We start from the raw sequence: 21,786 nt of genomic DNA, 5'->3' as shown, positions 1-21,786 counted from the left end.
GTTGCCTCTAAGTCTTGATCCGTATCACCAATAGTTGGAGTAACTGTTTGGCGGACGATATGAGTCGAAGTCCTAGATCTAGTTACTAGTTGGGTTGGTGGAGTCTGAATAATCTCATCAGTCATATATTTGGAGATTGTTTTGAGGATGATTCAGTTGCTGATGAATCCGTTTCACTGCTCTCAGGTGTGGTAGATAGGGTAGGTTCAATCCTAAGCGGACTAGGCTCTCTGATCCTCAATGGTTGAGCTCTTTGAGGTACCCTAGGACATTTCAGGTTTATCCTAAGTGGAGGATTGGCTGGTCTGGGTGGTTGAACTATTGGTTCTTCTACAATCTCTGGGGATGGAACCTCGACTGGATCAACTTGTTGTTGTTGTACCGGGTTCGGAAGAGGTATCCCTACCGCCTCAAAATAAGTACGCATTCATGCGTCTAAGGGATTAGCTAAATTCAACAACCAATTTAGAATTGGCGCAGTGAATTGATTATCAGAAATCACCGGGGTATTCATCTTTACTTCCCCAAACTTGACCATTATCATTCCCTGTGTACCTGGCATAAAAATATTTGCATTTTTGCAAGTGGTTATAGCATCATGAATAAACAAACAGAAAAATCTTATGCAAGGAACATAGGTACTCCTTGTCTTATCCACTTGAGCATGTACCCGATCCCATAATAATTCAGCATAATCTGGATGTTCTACTCTTGTAAAAGAGTAGAAGAGCTTCAGTATTGGGACCGTCATGCTATCAGATCCACTTTGTGTCATTAGGAAACATCAGTTGATGATCGAGAAGATCACATACCACCTGAAGTGTAAGAAATTCTTTTGGAACATAGCAGGTGTAACCCGAGTATCTCTATTATATCTCAGTTAGAATACAGAATTCAACATTTGTTTATTTGCAGGAAGAGCAGGAGCATTATCTACAAGAGAAAGTTGAAAGATCCTCCTGAAATCTACTTTTGTGATTCTCCTCAATCCTTGTACCTCTCTTAGCTCAAATTTAAATCGAGCGGGTTCTCCTTGTGGATTAGCAGTAGTGGGTTATGTGGCTTCAAAAATATCACAAGTTTATAATATTTTCAATAAACAAGATTTCTGAGTAAATTTTGAAAGCTTTTGAACTTACTGAATCTGGATTGTTTGGTTGTCAGATTCGGTATGCTGCTAAAATAGCATTTATTCAAGAAAAACACAAATCTTTTTGGATTTTAAATTTTCCAATGTTTATGAATTTTCTAAAAACAAGATTTGTACTTAGAAAAACTTTGAATTATGTACAAAGTACAAATCTTCAGTGATATCAATTGATGAAACGGGTTGCATACTGAGATGTATACAAGCCATAGTGAATTATTTCAGATTTAAAATCAAAGAACTTATGAATTCACTTTTGAAAATCAATTTTCTTTTCATTTTCTTCCTTTTTCTCCCCCTCAAAAAATGATATACAATTAAGTAAATCAGCATTTTGATTTGTCCCAAGAAAATGAATTAACCCCCCTTGAAATATGATAACAATTAGCTACCTCCCCCTTTCGTAACCATTGAAATTTAAAACCAGGGAGTTAACAAAATAATAGTTCCCCCTTGCAAATAATATCTAAAGCATTAGAGTTTAGTTGCTCACCCTAGAAAGTATATACTCCCCCTAAACACAAGATCCCAGGTATAAGAACCCATAGAACTAAGGAAGTTTAATCAGTATACTCCACCATGCCAATTTCTTTGATTACGAACTTTAGCCTAACTTCATCTAAAGATTTAGTGAACATGTCAGCTAATTGAACTTTGGTAGGCATGAACTATAATTCTACATCTCCCTTATCTACATGGTCCTTGATGAAACGATAATGAATATCTATGTGTTTGGTCTTAGAATGCTGGACCGGGTTGCTAGTTATTGCAATAGCACTCTGTGAATCACAGTAAATTAGGGTCTTAGTAATCTTAAAGACATAGTGAACAACAGTGAGCTGCAGTAATATACTCAGACTCAGCCGTTAATAAAGACACATAGTTCTGCTTTTTGGATGACCAACTGACTAGTCTATTTCCCAACATCTGTATTGATCCAGATGTGCTTTTTCTATCAACTTGGCAACTGCCATGATCAGCATCTGTGTAAGCGGTGAGATTGAAATCGGATCCATGAGGATACCAGATTCCAAGGGTAGGTGTACCGTTTAGGTACTAGAATATCCTAACCACTGCTTTCGAGTGTGATTTCTTTGGGTTCGATAGAAAATGAGCACAGACCATTACAACAAGTGTAATGTCCAGTCTGCTCACAGCTAAGTACATTAAAGAACCAACCATGCTTCTATAAAGCGTTAAATCAAAGGGTTCCCCTTTTTCGTCAGTATCCAGCAATTTCCTCATTGAGATTTTCATGGGTCTTAAAGAAGTCATTTGAAAGCGTTTTAGCATATCATTGATATACTTGCTTTGACTGATAAAAATACCATTTGGTAATTATTTGACTTGTAACCCCAAAAAGAAATCAAGCTAGTCAAGCATGCTCATTTCGAATTTGTTGGCCATTAGGTCACCAAATTCTTTGCATAAGCCCGGGGACGTGGAACCAAAAATAATGTCATCAATGTAAATTTGTACCAAAATAATGTGATCATGGTTTTTACGTATGAAGAGCGTTGTATCAATCGTTCCATGAGAAAATCCATTTTCCAGCAAATACTTTGTTAAGGTTTCGCACGATGCACGCGGTGCTTGCTTTAGCCTGTACAAAGCTTTCTCCAAGTAGTATACATGATTCGGATGATTAGGATCGATAAAGCCTTCAGGTTGATCAACATAAACCTCGTCTTGAAGATGTCCATTAAGGAAAGCGGTTTTGACACCCATTTAGAACACCATAAACTTCATATGAGAAGCAAATGCAAGAAAAAGACGTATAGCCTCAATCCTTGCAACCGGAGCAAACATTTCATCGTAGTCAATACCCTCTTATTGTCTATAACCCTTAGCCACTAGTCGTGCCTTATTTCGAACCACAATCCCATCAGAATCTTTCTTATTCTTAAAGATCCACTTAACACCGATTGGTTTCTGACCCGTTGGTCTTGGAACTAATCGCCATACCTTCAAACATTCAAATTAACTTATCTCTACTTGCATTGCTATTACCCAGTTTGGATCAAGTAAGGCTTGAGCCATCGAAGTTGGTTCAATCTTACTAAAGAAGGCAGTATATAAACACATATTTCGAGTTGCCCTTCGAGTTGACACTGGAGCAGTAGCATCTCCAATAATAAGATCAATAGGATGATTTTTAGTCCATCGGTTTGTATGTGGTAGAGGTCCTACATCAGTGGTATCCATTGAAACATCAACCATTGTTGACGTTGAGCCACGATCCTCTTGTTCTGACGTAGCATCATCTAATGGGTTGGATTGAATTACATGAGAAATATTTGGAATTGAATTAATGGATGTATCTTAAAGCGTATCAAGATTATCATCTAGAGGTGGGAGGGAAGATGAAGACACAACTAGTGAATCAGTTGGTGTTGTATCTTCATCATAGAGACTTGGTTGTGTCTCCAGGGTAGTAGATTGTGTTAGTGTTTCAGTTACGGCATTAACATTAGAATTTCGTTGAGGAGTATACAATGAATCAAATAGTAGATCCAGTTCCTCTGTTGTTACCGTAGTAACACCCTTCTTCGAGAAAATTGAGTTTTGTGCAGAAGAAGTGGTCGCCAGGTTAGGATCGGGTTTTGAACTGAGTTGTTCAAAAGTCATCCTCGATAACTCATTGAACTTAACATTTATGCTTTCCTTGATCATTTTTATCCTTTTGTGATAGACAAGATAAGCAACCTTGTTCGACGAATAACCGAGAAATATGGCTTGATCGCCATGAGGATCAAACTTTCTGAGGCTGTCAAAATCGTTAAGCTGGTAGCATATACAACCAAAGACACGGAAATATTTAACATTCGGGCGTCTACCATATAGTAACTCATAAGGAGGTTTGTCAAAATGTTTATTAATGATACAACGATTTTGGGTATAACATGCAGTTGAAATGGCCTCTCCCTACATTTTCGAAGGTAGTTTAGAGTAGGCAAGCATCATTCGAGCTACCTCACACAATGTATGATTACGTCATTCGACTACTCCATTCTGTTGAGTGGTTCTTGCAGCAGAGAACTGATATTCAATTCCTTGGTCTTTCAAATAACTATCAAGCAGGTTATTCTTAAATTCCGTCCCATTATCAGTTCGGATGCTCTTAACATGTTTGTTAAAAGAGCGTTGAGTCTTTTTGATAAACTCAATGATAATGGCGGGGGTTTCTAATTTAGTTCTCAAAAGAAAAATCCATGTAAATCGTGTATAGTCATCTAAAATGACAAGCACATGTTTCTGGCCACCGAGGCTAGAAACTCTAATAGGTCCACATAAGTCCATATGCAATAATTGAAAAGATGATGAAGTACTGGGGTTTTAATTAAGCAGATGATTAGTTCATTTTAGCTTACCCATCGCACATGATGGACACACCTGATGCTTATCATATTGAAAGCTGGGAATACCATCAACTAAGTCTTTAGAGACTAGTCGATTGATACCCTTGTAATTCAGGTGTGATATCCGGTAATGCCATAACTACGAATTTTCTTTTGTGGAACGGGTGGCCAAACACATGGTTCCATGTGATGGTACATCATTGAGGTCAATAGTATATATTGAAGCACAAAGTTTACCAACAAGGAGATCATTTCCATCGGTAGATTGCACCGAGCATTGACGACGTTTAAACAGAACTTTGAGATCTCCGTCACAAAATTAGCTGACACTAAACAAAATGCACCCCAAACCCTCAACATATGAAACACGTTGGATTGTTATGCCATTTTTCACATAATCTCCATAACCCGTTATCGCTGCAATCTCGTCATTTCCAAATGTAACCGTTCTTAGGAATTTGTCAACATAATTGACAAGAAAGTATTTATCGCCCGTCATGTGTCGAGAACAATCGGAGTTGATGTACCAAACACAGATGTTGAAATCCTGTAAACGTTAAGTTTCCTAGAGTTTAGGTACCCAAAGTTTCTTGGGTCCTCTACGATTAGAACCAACAAAAAACTTTGGATCGCAAATTAATGAATCACGTAATGCAGCATGCAATTTAGACATTAAAGCATAATCTAAAACCATATTACATGAAGCATCATAAGCGATATCAAATTTTACATCATTATGAGAAGTCTTAACACACAACTTATTCCATGTAGAGGTATTGTTCACAAAAGAAAATTGAAAAACATGTGATGACTTCCTAGGTCGACTAGCAGATTTCTTTGGTTTGTTTGCTACTTTCTTAGTTGTTGACTTAGGAACCCATACAGACTTGTAAGTCAAATTTGGATTATGACCTGTGACATGAAAAACACCTCTGCTAGTTAGATGTCTAAACTTCTCAGTTGACACATGAGTTGATTGATTTTGCAAAATTTCTAATTTGATTTTACGTTCGTTTGCATCATACTCACTCAAATCAGGTTTAGGACTTGTGTATTGTTTAGACTTAACTGATTTCTTTAAAAAACTTTCCTTTGATTGATTGGACATTGTAATCATAGGAATCTTTTTAGTTGAAAAAGAACCATCTTGAGAATGAACCTTCTTTACAATAAAATGTGTTGAAGGTGCAACTTTTGAAACACTTTTTCCAATTGAGAGCGTAGAGAATTTTTAATAATAGAAATGGGTTTAGCATCCTTAGATTTTGTTGTCCCTTAACCTTCTTAGTAATCCCACAAACACATTCAGACACATTGGTTTCAATAGTAGAAGGTTGCTTAAGTGTGTTTGCCTGTTTTAATTGAATGATCTTTTGTTTTAAACTTTTAATCTCAATACATAATTCCTCAGCAGAAACTACAACTTCACCTTCCTTAAAAGCATAAGTACATTCTTTCTTAAGAAGTGGAGGCAACTTATCACACAAAGCAAGCATTTGTTCTAATGATTTACACTTAAGTTGCAATTCAACATTTTCCTTTTTCAGTATATCTACTATACGACTCAAATTACTTGCAACAGATATTTTTGCATTGAAGTCTATCAAAGGTTCAATTTGTGGTTCATTCTGAGCTTCTACCTTTACATCTAAAGTCTTTTGACCTGGTGATTCCGTCTCAAAGAAGACAGTTAATTCATGTGCTAGGTCTTCACAGATTTTAGCATCAGAAACGGGAAATGCAGGTAAAGCAGGTAGAATTGGTTTTATATAACATCCCGTTTTTCCTAGTACATGGCCCTAAGGTGCGTATTTTAACCTTGTGAACGTTTAAACTTAACTGTGGTTGATTTAAATGGCTTAAATGTTGGTAATGGGACAAAACTAGAAAACTGTCGCTTTTAAAGGTAATGTATCGCTATTTGGTTCATCGAGGATCGTGATGAAATGGGTTGAAATGCGACGGCTTGGAAATCCCCCACCTGACCACTTTATCGCGTTTTGAATGGTGTTGTCGCGTCCTGGTTGTCGCGAAACACAACATGCTATCGTGAAACGCGACATTGTCGCATAACTGACTATTTTAACCCATTTTTGAGGGTATCTTTTGGGGTGTTTTGGTATTTTAACATTATGGACGGTTAGGGAACATAAAAGCTGATTCAAGATTATCCCTAACACATTTAACACTCTTTCACCTACACACTTAAAGTTTAGAGAGAGAAATAGAGTTTTAGTGTGAGAGAGCTCACTTTGGGGAAGAATAAGGCCTAACCTCGCCCGAGTCCGAGTTTTAAAGTTGCTCCCTATGTCTCTAGCTACATTTTGGTAGTAGTGGTACTTTGCTTTGAAGCTTGCGGAATTGTTTAATTCATCGCCTAGTCGATAAGGTGAGTGGAATAATTATATATGTATGTATATGATTTATTTACTTGTGGGATATGGGTTGAAGTTCGATGTTGACGATACCATATCCTAGAGTATATTGTTTGTTTTGATGAGGGTTAAAGTTCGATGTTGACGATACCTCATGTATGGATTTAAAGTTCGATGTTGATGAAGCAATACCACTATTGTAGTGACATTTGATGAGGGTTTAAGTTCGTTGTTGACGATACCTCATATGTGGGTTTAAGTTCGATGTTGACGATACCACATTAATTTATTCGATGAGGGTTTAAGTTCGATGTTGACGATACCTCATGTGTGGGTTTAAGTTCGATGTTGATGATACCATATTAATTCATTCGATAAGGGTTTAAGTTCAATGTTGACGATACCTCATATGTGGATTTAAGTTCGATGTTGACGATACCACATTTATTAGGACGGATGAGAATTAAGTTCGATGTTGACGATACCATTCGTTGGGCTAGCCTTAAAATCTTGAATACTAATGGATGTTGTGAACATCATTGTGGTGTGTGTTGTAGTGTAGCATACTATATTGTTCGTGTTATATGCTAATGTTATACTAGCTTGTGTTATCGGAGATTTACTGTTATACTTTATGATGGTATACTAATTATATTGCCAGTATGTATGAGGAAATTGTGTAAGTGATTGCAAGTAAGTAGAATATATATGTATATGTATAATTATTGCATTCACTAAGCGTTTTGCTTACCCCTCTCGTTGTTTACTTTTTAGGTACATGTATGGAGAAGGGAAAAGGGGTCGCCGGGAATTAGATATTCTCATGATGATTGTGTAGGCATAGCTTTTGGAAGACGGCCGATTGTTTTGGGTAGTTTAACCCCAAACCATGCTCGTGTATCGTTTGGTTTAAAACTATCTTTTTAAGGTCGAACTTGTAATGCTTTTGATTAAAGGCCTTCGTGCCTATCATGTAACCTTAAACTTGTTGAATGTTTAAACGATTCGTATAAACCGGCCGACAACATGTAACCATTTAAAGTGGCATGTGAATGGTTTATTTATTTTAAAAAAAAATGTGTCGGTGATATCGGCCAAAAATTCATGTTTTTACCCCCGATATTGAGCCCTAAAATCATAAAGTTCCAAACTTTATCCCTAAAATAATCACTTTGTTGGTTAATTTAGTAGATTTAGTCATTACAAAGGCTATGTTTCAAGAATCGCTAAAAATAGATGAAAAACGAGCAAAACCAGCTAAGACGATTAACTCGAATTTAAATAACTTATTTTATAATTTTTGGAAAAGTTTATTTACTTAATCTCATGTTGTAGGATATTTAATTACGAACGCATGGGCGCAAGAATCGTCAGAAACGAATCTAAAACGAAGATTCTAGAGCAAAAACGGTGAAAGACAAGTTACGATCCAGCAAACGGCTTGCCAAACGGATTTCCGTAAGGGAAAATGGCCTACCAGTAAACAAGCATTAAAAACGGCTTGCCAGGGCAAATGGCCTACCAGGTGCCAAGCCGTTTTTCAGCCATTTAATTACAATTTTTCCAGCAAGCACTTCCTATGAATGGGGGCTTCATCCCACCATTTCAGACACCAATTCTTCACTTCTCTCTCAAATATCTCTCTATAGTCGCTCTCTAATAATCTATAGGAGATTAGTTCTCTCTCTACTTTCTCTCTAGATTCTAGAGAGAGAAAAGTACAGAGATTAGGAAAAATAATTATCTCTCTATTGTCGCTCTCGAGTGATCAATAGGAGATTAGTATGTAGTTAGTAGTAGAAGCTATGAAGCATTGTAACGCTATGGATATTATGAAGAAATACAAGTATTATTCTGCCGACATTATTCGGTAACATCTATCCTTTCTTTTATTAATTTATTATAATATTCTTGTTCGATGTTTGTGATTTATTAATATTAGAAATGCTTGTTGCCAGGATGTGCGAGTAATTGCTTGATTGTTTGCCATGATTTAATAATGTTAGTTAAGGATGATTATCATTTCGTACTCGCTTTCTGTCTATGATATTAAACCTCGTTATTATCGTCCTGCCACCAATAAACGTGATTAAACCTTTTATAAAGTTGAAAATATAAAGGTAATTAATTATCTGTGTTTATACATTGGTCAAGGTATGAACCCTTCGGAAATACTATAAAGTGTATGGGGAATCACCATAGGGCCAGATCAAGACATTGGTCAAGAGTATAAGACTCGAGGAAATACTGTTGCAACAGTAGAGTACAGTGTTGATGGTTAAGGTTAGAAGCTATGGAACCACTATAAGTCTAGTACATGGTGGATAACTAAGGGATTTATTGGGTAGATTTAAGTAAGGGCTGGTTTAAATCATAAATGGGAATTTAACGCACTACAATACAAACTAAGCTTATAAATCTTTAAGGATGACTGAAAACTATCAGAGGTTCTAATTTGTCTACAAACCCTTAGATTTTACCAAACCATTGACAGAAAAGAATTCGAAACACAATCATAACCACTCACTTGGGTGATACACTAGGGTGTTAAGAAAGGTTGGATATTATATGTATATGGCTAAGCTACTTTCTTCGTGCACCCAAGGTATGCATTGCATCCAAGGTGGGCCGCTTATATCCTTAAACTGGATAAAGCATCAGGAGTTGAGCATAGTCCATCCAATCAGAATCTTCAAAGCCTAGTTCCCCGTAACTTGCTAATCGAGAAATCAATTAGTAGGAAATCTAGTGTTTACACCAAGGTATATCTAACCAATGAGTGTCTCGCAATCATCCCGACACTACGTTATCTTAAATCATGGTGGACCACGTATTCTCTATCCTTAGCTATTGCATGCTAGCTAGCTTATTTTAATAATATTGATTTAATCTTTTAAATACAATTATAAATCAAATCAACCCAACTATTGCCTTTACACAATTTGATATTCCGGATAAAGTTGTGTCTAGAATAAACCGGTTGAACTTGGTTGTTGGATTTTCCGACCAGTCGACAATTTATTGGGACGAAAAGGATCCTGCCTCTCCACACAAGTTGTACCTGGCTACTAGTCTTGGATACTAAATTGTGTACAAACCCAATCTTAATTACTTAATCATCTGAATAAGCTCCGTTTCAAATTCGACCGCTCAAGGAACGACCCTAGGTCATATTTGCCCTTACTAACCTATATGAAGGAATAATAGATTTAGGACCAGCATATATAAATTAAACGGAAGATGCTTCACTCCATTGGAATAATAGGAACGACCCTCCGTTTCGTTTTTTAATCTATATGCATTCTTTAGAATGAAGACGAAAGATGGAACCGGAACGGATGCGCCTACTCATGAAAGGAAGGATGAGTTAACGGCGAGGGTTGTGGCTGTGTTTGAACGATATGTCTCGGTTTTTGCCGAAAATGTTAGGGAAGTAACCAAGGAATTGTTCGAAGGACGAGTAACTGAAATGGTCCGAGACCAAGTGGCTAAAGTCATAAGCGAAGAGTTTTATAAGAGGTTTCCCAAACCTCAAGTTGGTGGCGGTAAAGGAGTATTAGTGAGTTTCGAATCACATTCTCCAAAAACAGTCGATCACTTTTCGGGTAAGGGGAAGTTTGAGTCAAATGGCACTCCTAGTAAGAGGGCGAGAAGTACGCCCGAGGGTGTTGAAAATGTGAAGAATATGAGTAAGGGAGGTTATGGACCTACGTGCTATAATTGCGTACAAAAGGGTCATTTGTCGCGTGATTGCACAAATGCACCTCCTAAGAACGACATATGTTTTGAGTGTCGAAAAGATGGACACCGAAGGTCAGAGTGTCTTGAGTTGTTTTATGATCAAGGTAAAGGTGTAATTGAGAGCCCGGGTAGCATGGAGAAGGGATTGTCGGACTTTAGTACGTCTAAATGGTACAATTGTGGGCAAAGGGGACATAAGTCTCGCGATTTTCCGTCGGGCGAGCTTGTATGTTTGAAGTATCGAAAGGAAGGGCACCAAAAGTCAAAGTGTCCCGAGTTGGTTGGTAATCAAACTAAAAATTTAGGAGGTTTCGTGCCTATGTGTTTTAGGTGTGGAGGACGAGGTCATTTGGCACGGGATTGTACGGGTGTACCTTTAAGCGCGTTCAAGTGCTTCATTTGCCGGAAGGAGGGAAACCGAATGTCAGAGTGTTCCGAATCGTTTGAAGATCGGGTTAGGAGGTTAGAGCGCGACTATTTGATGGATAATGAAGCGCAGAAGTCCAACAATGTAGATTCAGGTACTTTCATTTTTCGATACAAATATGCCTTATTATTATTTGTTGTGTGCCGATGGATTCGGTTATGAATTTAGAAACTTAAATCTCGTCTCGAGATCCACTTAGTCTCGAGTGAATGTGTAGGTTATTAGTAACCATAAGGATACGGGGTTAGTAATTTCGATAACGGTGCACTAGGGTAGCGCTTGAGTCATTGACTCATGAGAGTGCTGCCTGGGGGTGAATGCAATGTGTTAATACGTTGTATTTTTATGGGTAGCATTCCTAATAGAATTGCCCTACGATTGACGGTTGGATTGACGAACGAAGGGCGTAAGACTTAATCATTCTAAGAATTACTTAGCATTGAGTGAAGAGTTTGGTTTTACCAACCTATATAAATGGGCTTTAGTGTTTGGTTGATAACGCGTGCTCGTTGTGGTGTTGGGAGTTGAAGAACCGTAAGGTTCATAGGTTGATTATGATTGAAGTCATTTAGTCGTGAGACTGGTAGCATCGGACGAATGGAACAAGGTGATGTGACGTACGAATCGTGAGATACTATACTGGTAAATTTCATCTCCCTTTAACGAGATGGTTATGCAAGATTGTCGAGAATGCGGACACAGACTTGACGGTCGAACAAGTCTAGGACGGTGTTTGATGGCGAAGATGTGAGTAACGCAATTGTTATGACAACATTGTTCACTCTTTTTCCAGAAGATAAGCATAGGTGTATTGTCGGTTGGAAAATTGCAGGTGCAATGGGTCGAGTGCACCCACTGGTTGGAAAAGTCTACCCTGCGGGTAGCGGCGTTCTTGATATACGAGGTGCGAGTTATGTTGGCGTTAGGTCATTGCTTAATTGATGCCAACGGATGAAAGTGAGCATCGATTTTATGGTGAAATTAATTCGCGAGAGTTCGTGGGCTATGATCGATGAGGAGATTGGTCGTATAGGTCGGTGTGTTGTGCCTTGACTCTATTATTTGGGTCTGTTGCTGTCTAGAGTTTTTGCGTTTTGGTTTTTGGGTTGTTAAAACTCGATCGAGTGAGACCCGTAGGAATTATCAATTGTGTCGTGTATTGTTGTGCGTGTATGAGTTTAATAACTAAACGTATGGTGATGAAACCAATTAGGGCGTAGCCATAATGCAAACGTATGTTGGATGATATTTACATGTTAATTTAGTGATTTGGTAAGTAAAGTGTCGAGTGACATCCCAGCATAAGGATTCGGCTTTTGACGGCTACATGATACAATGTAGTGGGTGATTCCGTAAGATCTCACTCTTCATTAACCACGATTACGGTTTGATGCGGTGCGTGTAGTGAGTGTTCATAGAATTTATGTGAGAAGGTAACCGTGATGATGTTTATGACGAAGTTAGAAGGGTATAAGCCTTGGTGTTTCCAAGCATCTCCTTAGTGATGAGTTGAAAGGTTAATAGGCTAGTGGTGCGACCTAGATGAATTGAGACTAGTGGGTATCGCTAGAAGGTTGTGGGCGCTGAGCCGTAAAGTTCTTGGAAATCGCGTGACTTCGAGTAGTCAGAAGACGTGTGACACAGAGAGTAGACCCCGTAAGGGTCGAGCTCTTGAGACTCAGTGGTAGTGATAGGAGTTGCATGACACTGCGTCAGGTGCCTCCTTATACCTGCTAGCGAAATGCTTCACTCTGATGGTGTGATTACCTTGTATTTGAGTACCGGTGAGGAACCCGGAGATACAACTGTGGTTTACTGTGTTGTTTAGCGGGCGTTAGCGTTTGACCAATTTGAAGGATTGAGGTTCGAATACCTTGTTATAGGTCTGTGAAGAATCGTTGAGTATGACCAGCATCGAGACCGGTCATGTGGGTTATGTAATGTCAGCAATTCACGAAATGTTATCACCTTGGCGGTGGGTGTACGGGATTAGAATCCTAAGTGGGGGAGTAAGTACCAGAGATTTTGAAATAATCCCTATCTAATAGACGTGATGAGTGAATGGGTGTGGCTTATTTAGGAAAGGAAGACTTCGATGGTCTTCGGAGAAGTCCCAAGTTGGACTTTGGAATAAATTGTGAAGGTATTTTTGCGACATGAGTTGGAATGGCGAAGTTCCCGAATGGCGATACGAGAGTTTTCGAAAAGCACAATTGAAAGGCGCGACGACGATGATTGTCGTGAATTGTTCTGCTTTTAGGACGACTGTAAAGTGTATGGTACGAGTTTGGATACTCGGCGTAGGAGAAAACAGTTGTGGTTGTTTTGTTTCGTGGGTTGATTACCCGATATCGTTGAAAATGATGGAATAATAAGGCCATTGAAAGAATGTTATGGTGTACTTCCGAGTGAGTGGTGGAAATTTTTGGTCGAATGGAAGTGTGAAGTACGGTTGTTGTAATATAACGTTAGTGTACGAAGCGAGAATTTGGATGAGTGATTACTACATGTGTGACTCCGCGTTGGAAACAGAAATGTTCGAGGAAAAAGTGCTTAACTTCTAATGTTGATGTGGATCACGAGGACGTGATTCAATTCAAGTGGGGGAGAGTTGTAACATCCCGTTTTTCCTAGTACATGGCCCTAAGGTGCGTATTTTAACCTTGTGAACGTTTAAACTTAACCGTGGTTGATTTAAATGGCTTAAATATTGGTAATGGGACAAAACTAGAAAACTGTCGCGTTTAAAGGCAGTGTATCGCGATTTGGTTCATCGCGGATCGCGATGAAATGGGTTGAAATGCGCAGCTTGGAAATCCCCCACTTGACCACTTTATCGCGTTTTAGTTGGTGTTGTCGCGTCCTGGTTGTCGCGAAACGCTACATGTTGTCGCGAAACGCGACATTGTCGCAGAACTGACTATTTTAACCCGTTTTTAAGGGTATCTTTTGAGGTGTTTTGGTCTTTTCTCATTATGGACGGTTTGGGGAACATAAAAGCTGATTCAAGCTTATCCCTAACACATTTAACACTCTTTCACCTACATATTTAAAGTTTAGAGAGAGAAATAGAGTTTTAGTGAGAGAGAGCTCACTTTGGGGTAGAAGAAGGCCAAATCTCGCCCGAGTCCGAGTTTTAAAGTTGTTCCCTATGTCTCTAGCTACGTTTTGGTGGTAGTGGTACTTTGCTTTGAAGCTTGCGAAACTGTTTAATTCATCGCCTAGTCGATAAGGTGAGTGGAATAATAATATATGTATGTATATGATTTATGTACTTGTGGGATATGGGTTGAAGTTCGATGTTGATGATACCATATCCTAGAGTATATTGTTTGTTTTGATGATGGTTAAAGTTCGATGTTGATGATACCTCATGTATGGATTTAAAGTTCGATGTTGACGAAGCCATACCACTATTGTAGTGACACTTGATGTGGATTTAAGTTCGATGTTTAAGATACCTCATATGTGGGTTTAAGTTCGATGTTGATGATACCACATTAATTTATTCGATGACGGTTTAAGTTCGATGTTGACGCTACCTCATATGTGGGTTTAAGTTCGATGTTGACGATACCTCATTAATTAATTCGATGAGGGTTTAAGTTCGATGTTGACGATACCTCATATGTGAGTTTAAGTTCGATGTTGACGATACCACATTTATTAGGATGGATGGGAATTAAGTTCGATGTTGACGATAGAATTCGTTGGGCTAGCCTTGAAATCTTGAATACTAATTGATGTTGTGAACATCATTGTGGTGTGTATTGTAGTGTAGCATACTATATTGTTCGTGTTATATGCTAATGTTATACTAGCTTGTGTTATCGGAGATTTAGCGTTAAACTTTATGATGGTATGCTAATTATATTGCTAGTATGTATGCGGAAATTGTGTAAGTGATTGCAAGTAAGTAGATTATATATGTATATGTATAATTATTGCATTCACTAAGTGTTTTGGTTACCCCTCTCGTTGTTTAATTTTTAGGTACAAGTATGGAGAAGGGAAAAGGGGTTGCTGGGAATTATATATTCCCATGATGATTGTGCAGGCATAGCTTTTGGAAGACGGCCTATTGTTTTGGGTAATTTAGCCCCAAACCATGCTCGTGTGTTGTTTGGTTTAAAACTATGTTTTTAAGGTCGAATTTGTAATGCTTTTGATTAAGGGCCTTCGTGCCTATCATGTAACATTAAACTTGTTGAATGTTTAAACGATTCATATAAACCAGCCGACAACATGTAACCATTTAAAGTGGCGTGTGAATGGTTTATTTTGTTTTTAAAAAAATTTATCGGGTTAAATACGGGTTGGGTTGTTTCATTTTACATCAAAAGTTAGTTCATCAAACACCTCATCTATGGTAATAATGCTAGAACTAGGTTTGTTAAACACTTATTCTCAAGTATTAAAATGTATTTCTCTAGCATGAGTGTAGGAATATAAACCAATCTACGCTTAGGCACATAGTCAGCATGTTGCATATTCTGTTCATGTTCAGCAAGTTCTTCTAAGAAACTAGGATGTGATTTACCCAATTTAGCATTAATCTTTTCATACATCAAGTTAATTTGATAATATTTCTTAGATGAACGATTAGCAACAACATTATCAAAATCAGCATCAGATGAATGCACAAAATGATATGGTAAACCAGCTTGAAAGTAACCAGAATGATATAAACCAGGAACTTTCTTTAAAATTTCATCCAACGTCTTGGGATCTTTATACCCAACCCCCCATCTTTCACCATGAATGGTTTTTGATCTATTTATAAAGATTGTTTGCTTTGAAAGTTCCATTTCATTTATTGCTTTTGATTGCTCAATGCGATAAAGTTTATCTTCATATTTAACAAGCTGAGCTTTCATTTCAATAATTTCTTTATTGAGAAGAGAAAGCTCAGATTTCTTTTTAATAATGATTTCTTCCAATTGAATAATTTTCTTATTCAACTTGGAAATGGTGGGTTCATGTTGTTCTTTTAGGTCAGACAAATCCTTTTCCAAGAATTTGACTTTTTCCTCAAGACGTTCGGACTTTAAACGATAATCAGTTCGTTCAATTTTGATCGGAAGAATTGACTTTTTAAGTTCTTCCATCTCAGTGTCCATTGCATTGAGTTGGGTTCTCAAACGATTTGTTTTCGATTGTGATGAAGAAGGTTTAGTCTCATTTAGTTTGATTTTATCTTTTAAAGTTCTGTTTTCAGTTTTTAGACTTTAACCTCTTTGGTGATTGAGACTAAATTCTTCATCAAGGAGTTTTGTATGTTAACAAAATCAGGAGGGATTTCAGGTAATTGTACCTCATCATCATCAGATGTTGAGTCAGCACTTTCCTTAGCTTCCTTGGCTTTGATAAGCATGGTCACTTTGCAAACATTTTAATGTACCTCCTCGGATTCTGACTCATTAGTCCAGTTAAACCAAGTATCATCTACCGGTTTCAGCTCTCCCCCAGTTTCCATAACCTTCACCATCAACATTTTCTTTTTGTAGTAAGCCACATCCTTCTTTTTGGCATTTTGTAATCACGAGAGAAATGGCCGACTTTGCCACAATTGAAACAGGTGGAATCTTCCTTCTTGGAATCATCAGATTGTTGTGGTTGAGGTTTCTTGTAATAAGAGGAAGAAGAAGAAATTTTGCGTTGGTTGAATGATTTACCTTTGAATTTATACTTGTTCAAAGCCTTTGTGAACATAGCAGCCATCTTAACCAATTCACGGTGAGAATCATCAACATCCAAAAGATCAAGAACTTCAGAATTAGATGACTCTTCAACAAGTACTTTCTTTGATAATCTTTTGGAAGTGGTGAATGATTTACTCTTTTTCTTAGCAATAAGAGCAAGAGGATCACTCGGAGAAGACTCTTTTCTTTTAGCTTGGAGAGAAGACACAGCTGGTTGATAATGCATAAGAACCCCAACAAGCTCATGAATGTTAAGCTTCTCAATCTCCTTGGTAGATTGAATTATGGTTCCATAAGGAGTCTAGTCAGAATTGAGCTTTTTGAGAAACATCATGTTGATCTCAGCATTCACCTTTTCAATCTTGCACTTTTTCAACTCATTCATAACACCATTGAAATGTATGTAGGTATCCTTGAGTAATTCCTCAGGTTCTTGCTTAAAATCTTCATAAAGTCTAAGGGCCTTATTCAGCTTAGTGACACTTGTCATGTCATAGCCTTCTTGTTGTCTACGGGTCTCATCCCAAATGTCTTTAGCAGATGTGTTGCTATCAACATTCTCAAACAATTCATAAGGAATTGCCTGCATGATGATATTTTTACCTTCCATATCACCCTGAACCCTTTCACGTTTATCACCCGATAGTTTATAGATTGGAATTGGTACTTCGATTTCTGGATGATATTCCACAATTGGTCTATCTCTTAAAGATGCCCAAAGATATTTTGCCTTCTTACCTTTCTAATATATGTACCGAGTGATACGATGTAGCCACTGGTAATACTTGCTATCAAATAAGACAGGTGGTCTGGAATCAGATCCAATGATCAAGGTATCTTGAGTAGACATGATGATTAAGATGAGGTAAGATTCGGTAGATCACTAAAACCAAAAATCAGTATCAAAAATCTAACAAAAATGTCAGATTCGGTATTGGTACTATAGCAGATTCGGGTTTGGTAAGCACTGTAGCAGATTCAGGTTCGGTAACAGACCCGGTATATCAGATTCTGTATCAGAAACTGATAAAAATAACAAGTATCACACCTAGATTCGGTTATCATTTCACACACAGCCTTAGGTCAATTAAAACCCAAAGTATCAAGTAAAATCGATATTCTGGTTCGGAATCGGATTCGGTATCTGGCTCGGTAGACAAATTCTGTAACAAATTGAACTCAAAACAATCTAATTCCTTTTGAATTAGATTCGGTAACCTTGCTGCACAAAGAAAACAAGTTAGTAATACACAGAATATCAATGAAACCGAATGTGAAATATACCGAATGTCAACTGTAGCAGTTGACAAACCGAGTCTAAGTGTAAAACTTATAAATTCAATCGAATCCTTGCTCAAACCACACAAACTAACTGCGTATGATGAAACCGAATGTGATAGAATCACAAACACACCACAAACTTTAACAGTTAAGTTGAATTTTCAACTTTGAGGCAGACTCAGTATGGCAATTGCAATACCGAATGTAGATCAAATCTACAAATTTTGAAGAATTGATGAAATTGAACCGTCAAATATGTGATTAAACACCTCACGAGCACAACTGAATCCACAAACCTTCACTTAAACACATAAACAAACTGGAAATGATCAATACCGAGAGTTTTACCCACGAACTCTAAAAATCAACTTGATTCTCCATAATTGTTGTTAAAAGGTTGTAATGATGATCAAAACTCTTTTTAATACACCTAATGAAGCTTCACTGAACTTATCACAAGAATCTGAACGTCGGATTATCAAATTCGATGTTATCGAATCTGATTCAACCTAACCGAATGTGATCAGATTCTGTAATGTTCAATCTTTGGATCGATATAGTGATGTAATATCACTCCCTGGACGCTCTGATACCAAATGATAGGTTAGATCATGGTGAGAATAGAAGAAATGATAAGACTGAGTGAGACTCGGTATGTAAGAACAGATTCGGTATTAGAGAAAATTTGGTAAAATTACATTCCACAGCTTCTTAAACTCAGTTACAATATAATGGCTATCTAATTAGGACTACTTAGGTTCCTTATATAGCCATCTTCTAAGGAACCTTCATTTAGGCTTATTTCACTTTAACATTATACCACTTTCGGGGTCCTAACAGTTGAGGAACATGGAGATAGCTTCCCACATGTACTAAAATCTCATTTATTCCATGACCACTACTAACTGATAGGAACATAAACTGCGATCTTCACTTAGGCTAATTGAACAGCTCCTTGTTTAGTTCTTATAGGGAAATTGGTCAAAATGCTCTCATTTTTGAAATTCTTTAACAATTTTCCCTTAAATTTTGAATATTTCAATTATGCCCTTTGACTAAGCATCACGCATGATGCGTGTAACTTGATGCATGATGCGTGGTCACTGAGAACATAGGCAAACTTGCAAGTGTTATCGAGGTTATCTTGTAGACTGCTTAATCTTATAGCAAACCAAAACGTACCGTGCATTATGTTCTGTGCGTGATGCTAAGGCAAACAAGCATTTGGTATGGGATACACACACTAACCAATCGGTAACTAAGCGGTAACAAGCATGGTGCATGATGCTCGTTTCATAAGGTGCCCATTTCAGTTTTAAACCTCACACGCACCAAACACCGTCAAAATACACACCAAAAGGAAATTTTTTCGCTAGCTGTTCCATTCATCACAGTTTTTGCTAGTCAAATACTCGATTATAGTTAAACTTTAACCTACAACCGTGATCAACCCCCTTCACATGCCTTTAAGACACAAGCATACACAAAAAACCATATTCGTCTTTAAAGTTGTTGTTCGAGCGAAAATTCGTCAAATTTGACTTATTAAAGTTGTTGATCAACGAAGTGGACATTGACAATTCATCCACAATGCCAAACAATCAGGTAAAAAAAGATTCCATTGATTTAATTCGCTATGCGTTGAATACATTTCATTGAACACTCTGGTGTGTGTTAACGTTATTTCTATATCTGAATAAATTATGTATGTATATGTAATATATATTAGTTATGGTTGCCGTTAAATGACATTGATTCTTTTTATACTTAGTTTAGTTCTTATTTCTTCCATAAAAAAGAGAAAATTATTTTTGGGTTGTTAACGAATCAATTGTCAACAAATAACAAAGGACCTAATATACACCACACATAGTGCACCACATGTAACACACTGTGCATTACGTGTGGTGCATAGACTGTTTTTATATATTTGTTCATTCACTTTTTTATGGTAGTGGTAGTTTGTTTTTAAGATTATATATTGGCTGAGCTTACACTAGGAATAACACCAAATTGATTAGGTACATGCCGATCCAGTTAACGCTGACACCGCGTGAACGATTCGACCAAACATTTTTTGGGCCATGGGAAAATGTGCGGTCAACAGAGAACGACATGGGCTACGTAAATCTTAAGCTTCAGAAGACGAAAAAGAGAAGGTCATCTTGTGTCCAACTCCAAGACGAACGCGATGATCCTTTGTTCGGGTTGTCCCATTCATTGACTGTAAGGTTCAAGCGACGTGAATTTAATTTGTTTGATTATTAGTCTTAGATTTAGTACGCTTACCTCCATGGTTCATTATGTTCATGCCGAAGTTAGGTGGGCGATGCCTCCTATTAGAGAACAATGTTTCCAGGAAGGTGTTGCGGAAGCTAAGTTGACTATCTAACCTATCATGTCATGTTTTAAGAACATTGGGGGTGGGGGTGGGACTACCTTTTATTCTGATCGTAAAGATGGGAATGATGGGTAAGCAGCCACATTAAAAGAATGACAACATGTTTCTACATTTCATCGAGGACTTTAATAATATTGCACAATATCCTTAGGGTTCTGTTATCTGGGATTAAACATACATAGGGGTTAAGAAACCCTATTTCAAAGCATGAGATTGCACCGAGGGTTAAAGTTGAATACACCATTCCTGGATTTTTTTGAGTTGTGTTTATATTCATATATAGTTAATTTTTAAAGTTAATACAATAATATTAATTACTGATTAATAAACTTCTAAACTGATGATTTGGATTTGGGAGATATTCTTGAGGCAAATAGGGCCTAAATCCAGGAACATCGGAAATGGTATTCTGAGGGATGTTTATCGGGAGCGTCAGAAGACATCTAAATGGGAAGAGTGTTTATCACTCCTAGATTGTTGTTTCTTATTTCCGCCCGTTATTAAAGTTGGCTCTCTTAAACTAAGTTACTTTCATTTATTTAACTTTTAACCTATTTTCACATGATGAATCAGGCTAGTGTTCCTACTACCGAAAAATCTCAAAGAAAGCTGGATCTTGCGCCAGAAAAGGTAGCATCCGATTGGTGGGTGGCCTATTCCACTTTTGTTGTTGTTGAGTTTGTTGCTGATGTTGAGTTGGCTGCTGCTGCTGAGTTAACTGCTACTGCTAAGTTGGCTGCTGCTTATTTTTTTCTGCTCAGTCACTGGCACTGAGACCCTAATCACCAGAGGCACCCCAATCACCACCACAAAAGTCCCCACCACCACCCTCATCCCCATCAACACCCCCCACCTACAAGTAACAACAACACTAACTCAACGACCACCCCCATCTACATCTATCGCATCTTGCAATGTTGGATACAAGTTGTGTGAACTAACCATGTGGGTTGACAGTATTGGTCAACGTATTTCCATTCTAGAGCATCATAGAATATTGTACCTTATTTTAAATCTTGATAATTTTTAATTTTTTTTAACATAATAAGTTTGAATATCTACAGGAGGATAGGTACGCTTCTGACACAGATATTGCGTCAACACGTTGGGGCTTACCTACATTATCTTTACCCAGTTTTCATTAATTTCCGATTAAACAGAGTCGTCATGTTAGCTCACTGTACACTACACCATGAAAATATGCCCCTAAATGAGAAAAAGCTTGTTGAAGAAGAACAACATACCTTAATAGGAGAACAATAAAGTCAAAGGGATGAACAGTTCCCTGAAATAGAAAAGGATATTGCAGCCACTGAAATGGCTGAACTAATTGCTGTAACTGAGGCAAATGAA

At 37.6% G+C, this 21,786-nt stretch overlaps 1 protein-coding gene across 1 annotated transcript; it reads right to left on the bottom strand.

The window, feature by feature from the left end:
* Positions 1-1,960: 1,960 nt before the first annotated feature.
* Positions 1,961-2,422, bottom strand: LOC139841638 (uncharacterized mitochondrial protein AtMg00810-like). The gene is made up of 2 exons (XM_071831847.1): positions 2,205-2,422; positions 1,961-2,114 (listed from the first exon to the last, which is right to left on the bottom strand). The coding sequence occupies exons 1-2, from the start codon at positions 2,420-2,422 to the stop codon at positions 1,961-1,963; spliced, it is 372 nt and encodes a 123-aa protein (XP_071687948.1).
* Positions 2,423-21,786: the final 19,364 nt, after the last annotated feature.

This window comes from Rutidosis leptorrhynchoides, chromosome 4, assembly GCF_046630445.1.
Source record: "Rutidosis leptorrhynchoides isolate AG116_Rl617_1_P2 chromosome 4, CSIRO_AGI_Rlap_v1, whole genome shotgun sequence".
In the NCBI taxonomy this organism is placed as follows: domain Eukaryota; kingdom Viridiplantae; phylum Streptophyta; class Magnoliopsida; order Asterales; family Asteraceae; genus Rutidosis; species Rutidosis leptorrhynchoides.
Note: the sequence above shows the minus strand (reverse complement) of the source record. Positions and strands in the feature narration are given on the sequence as shown.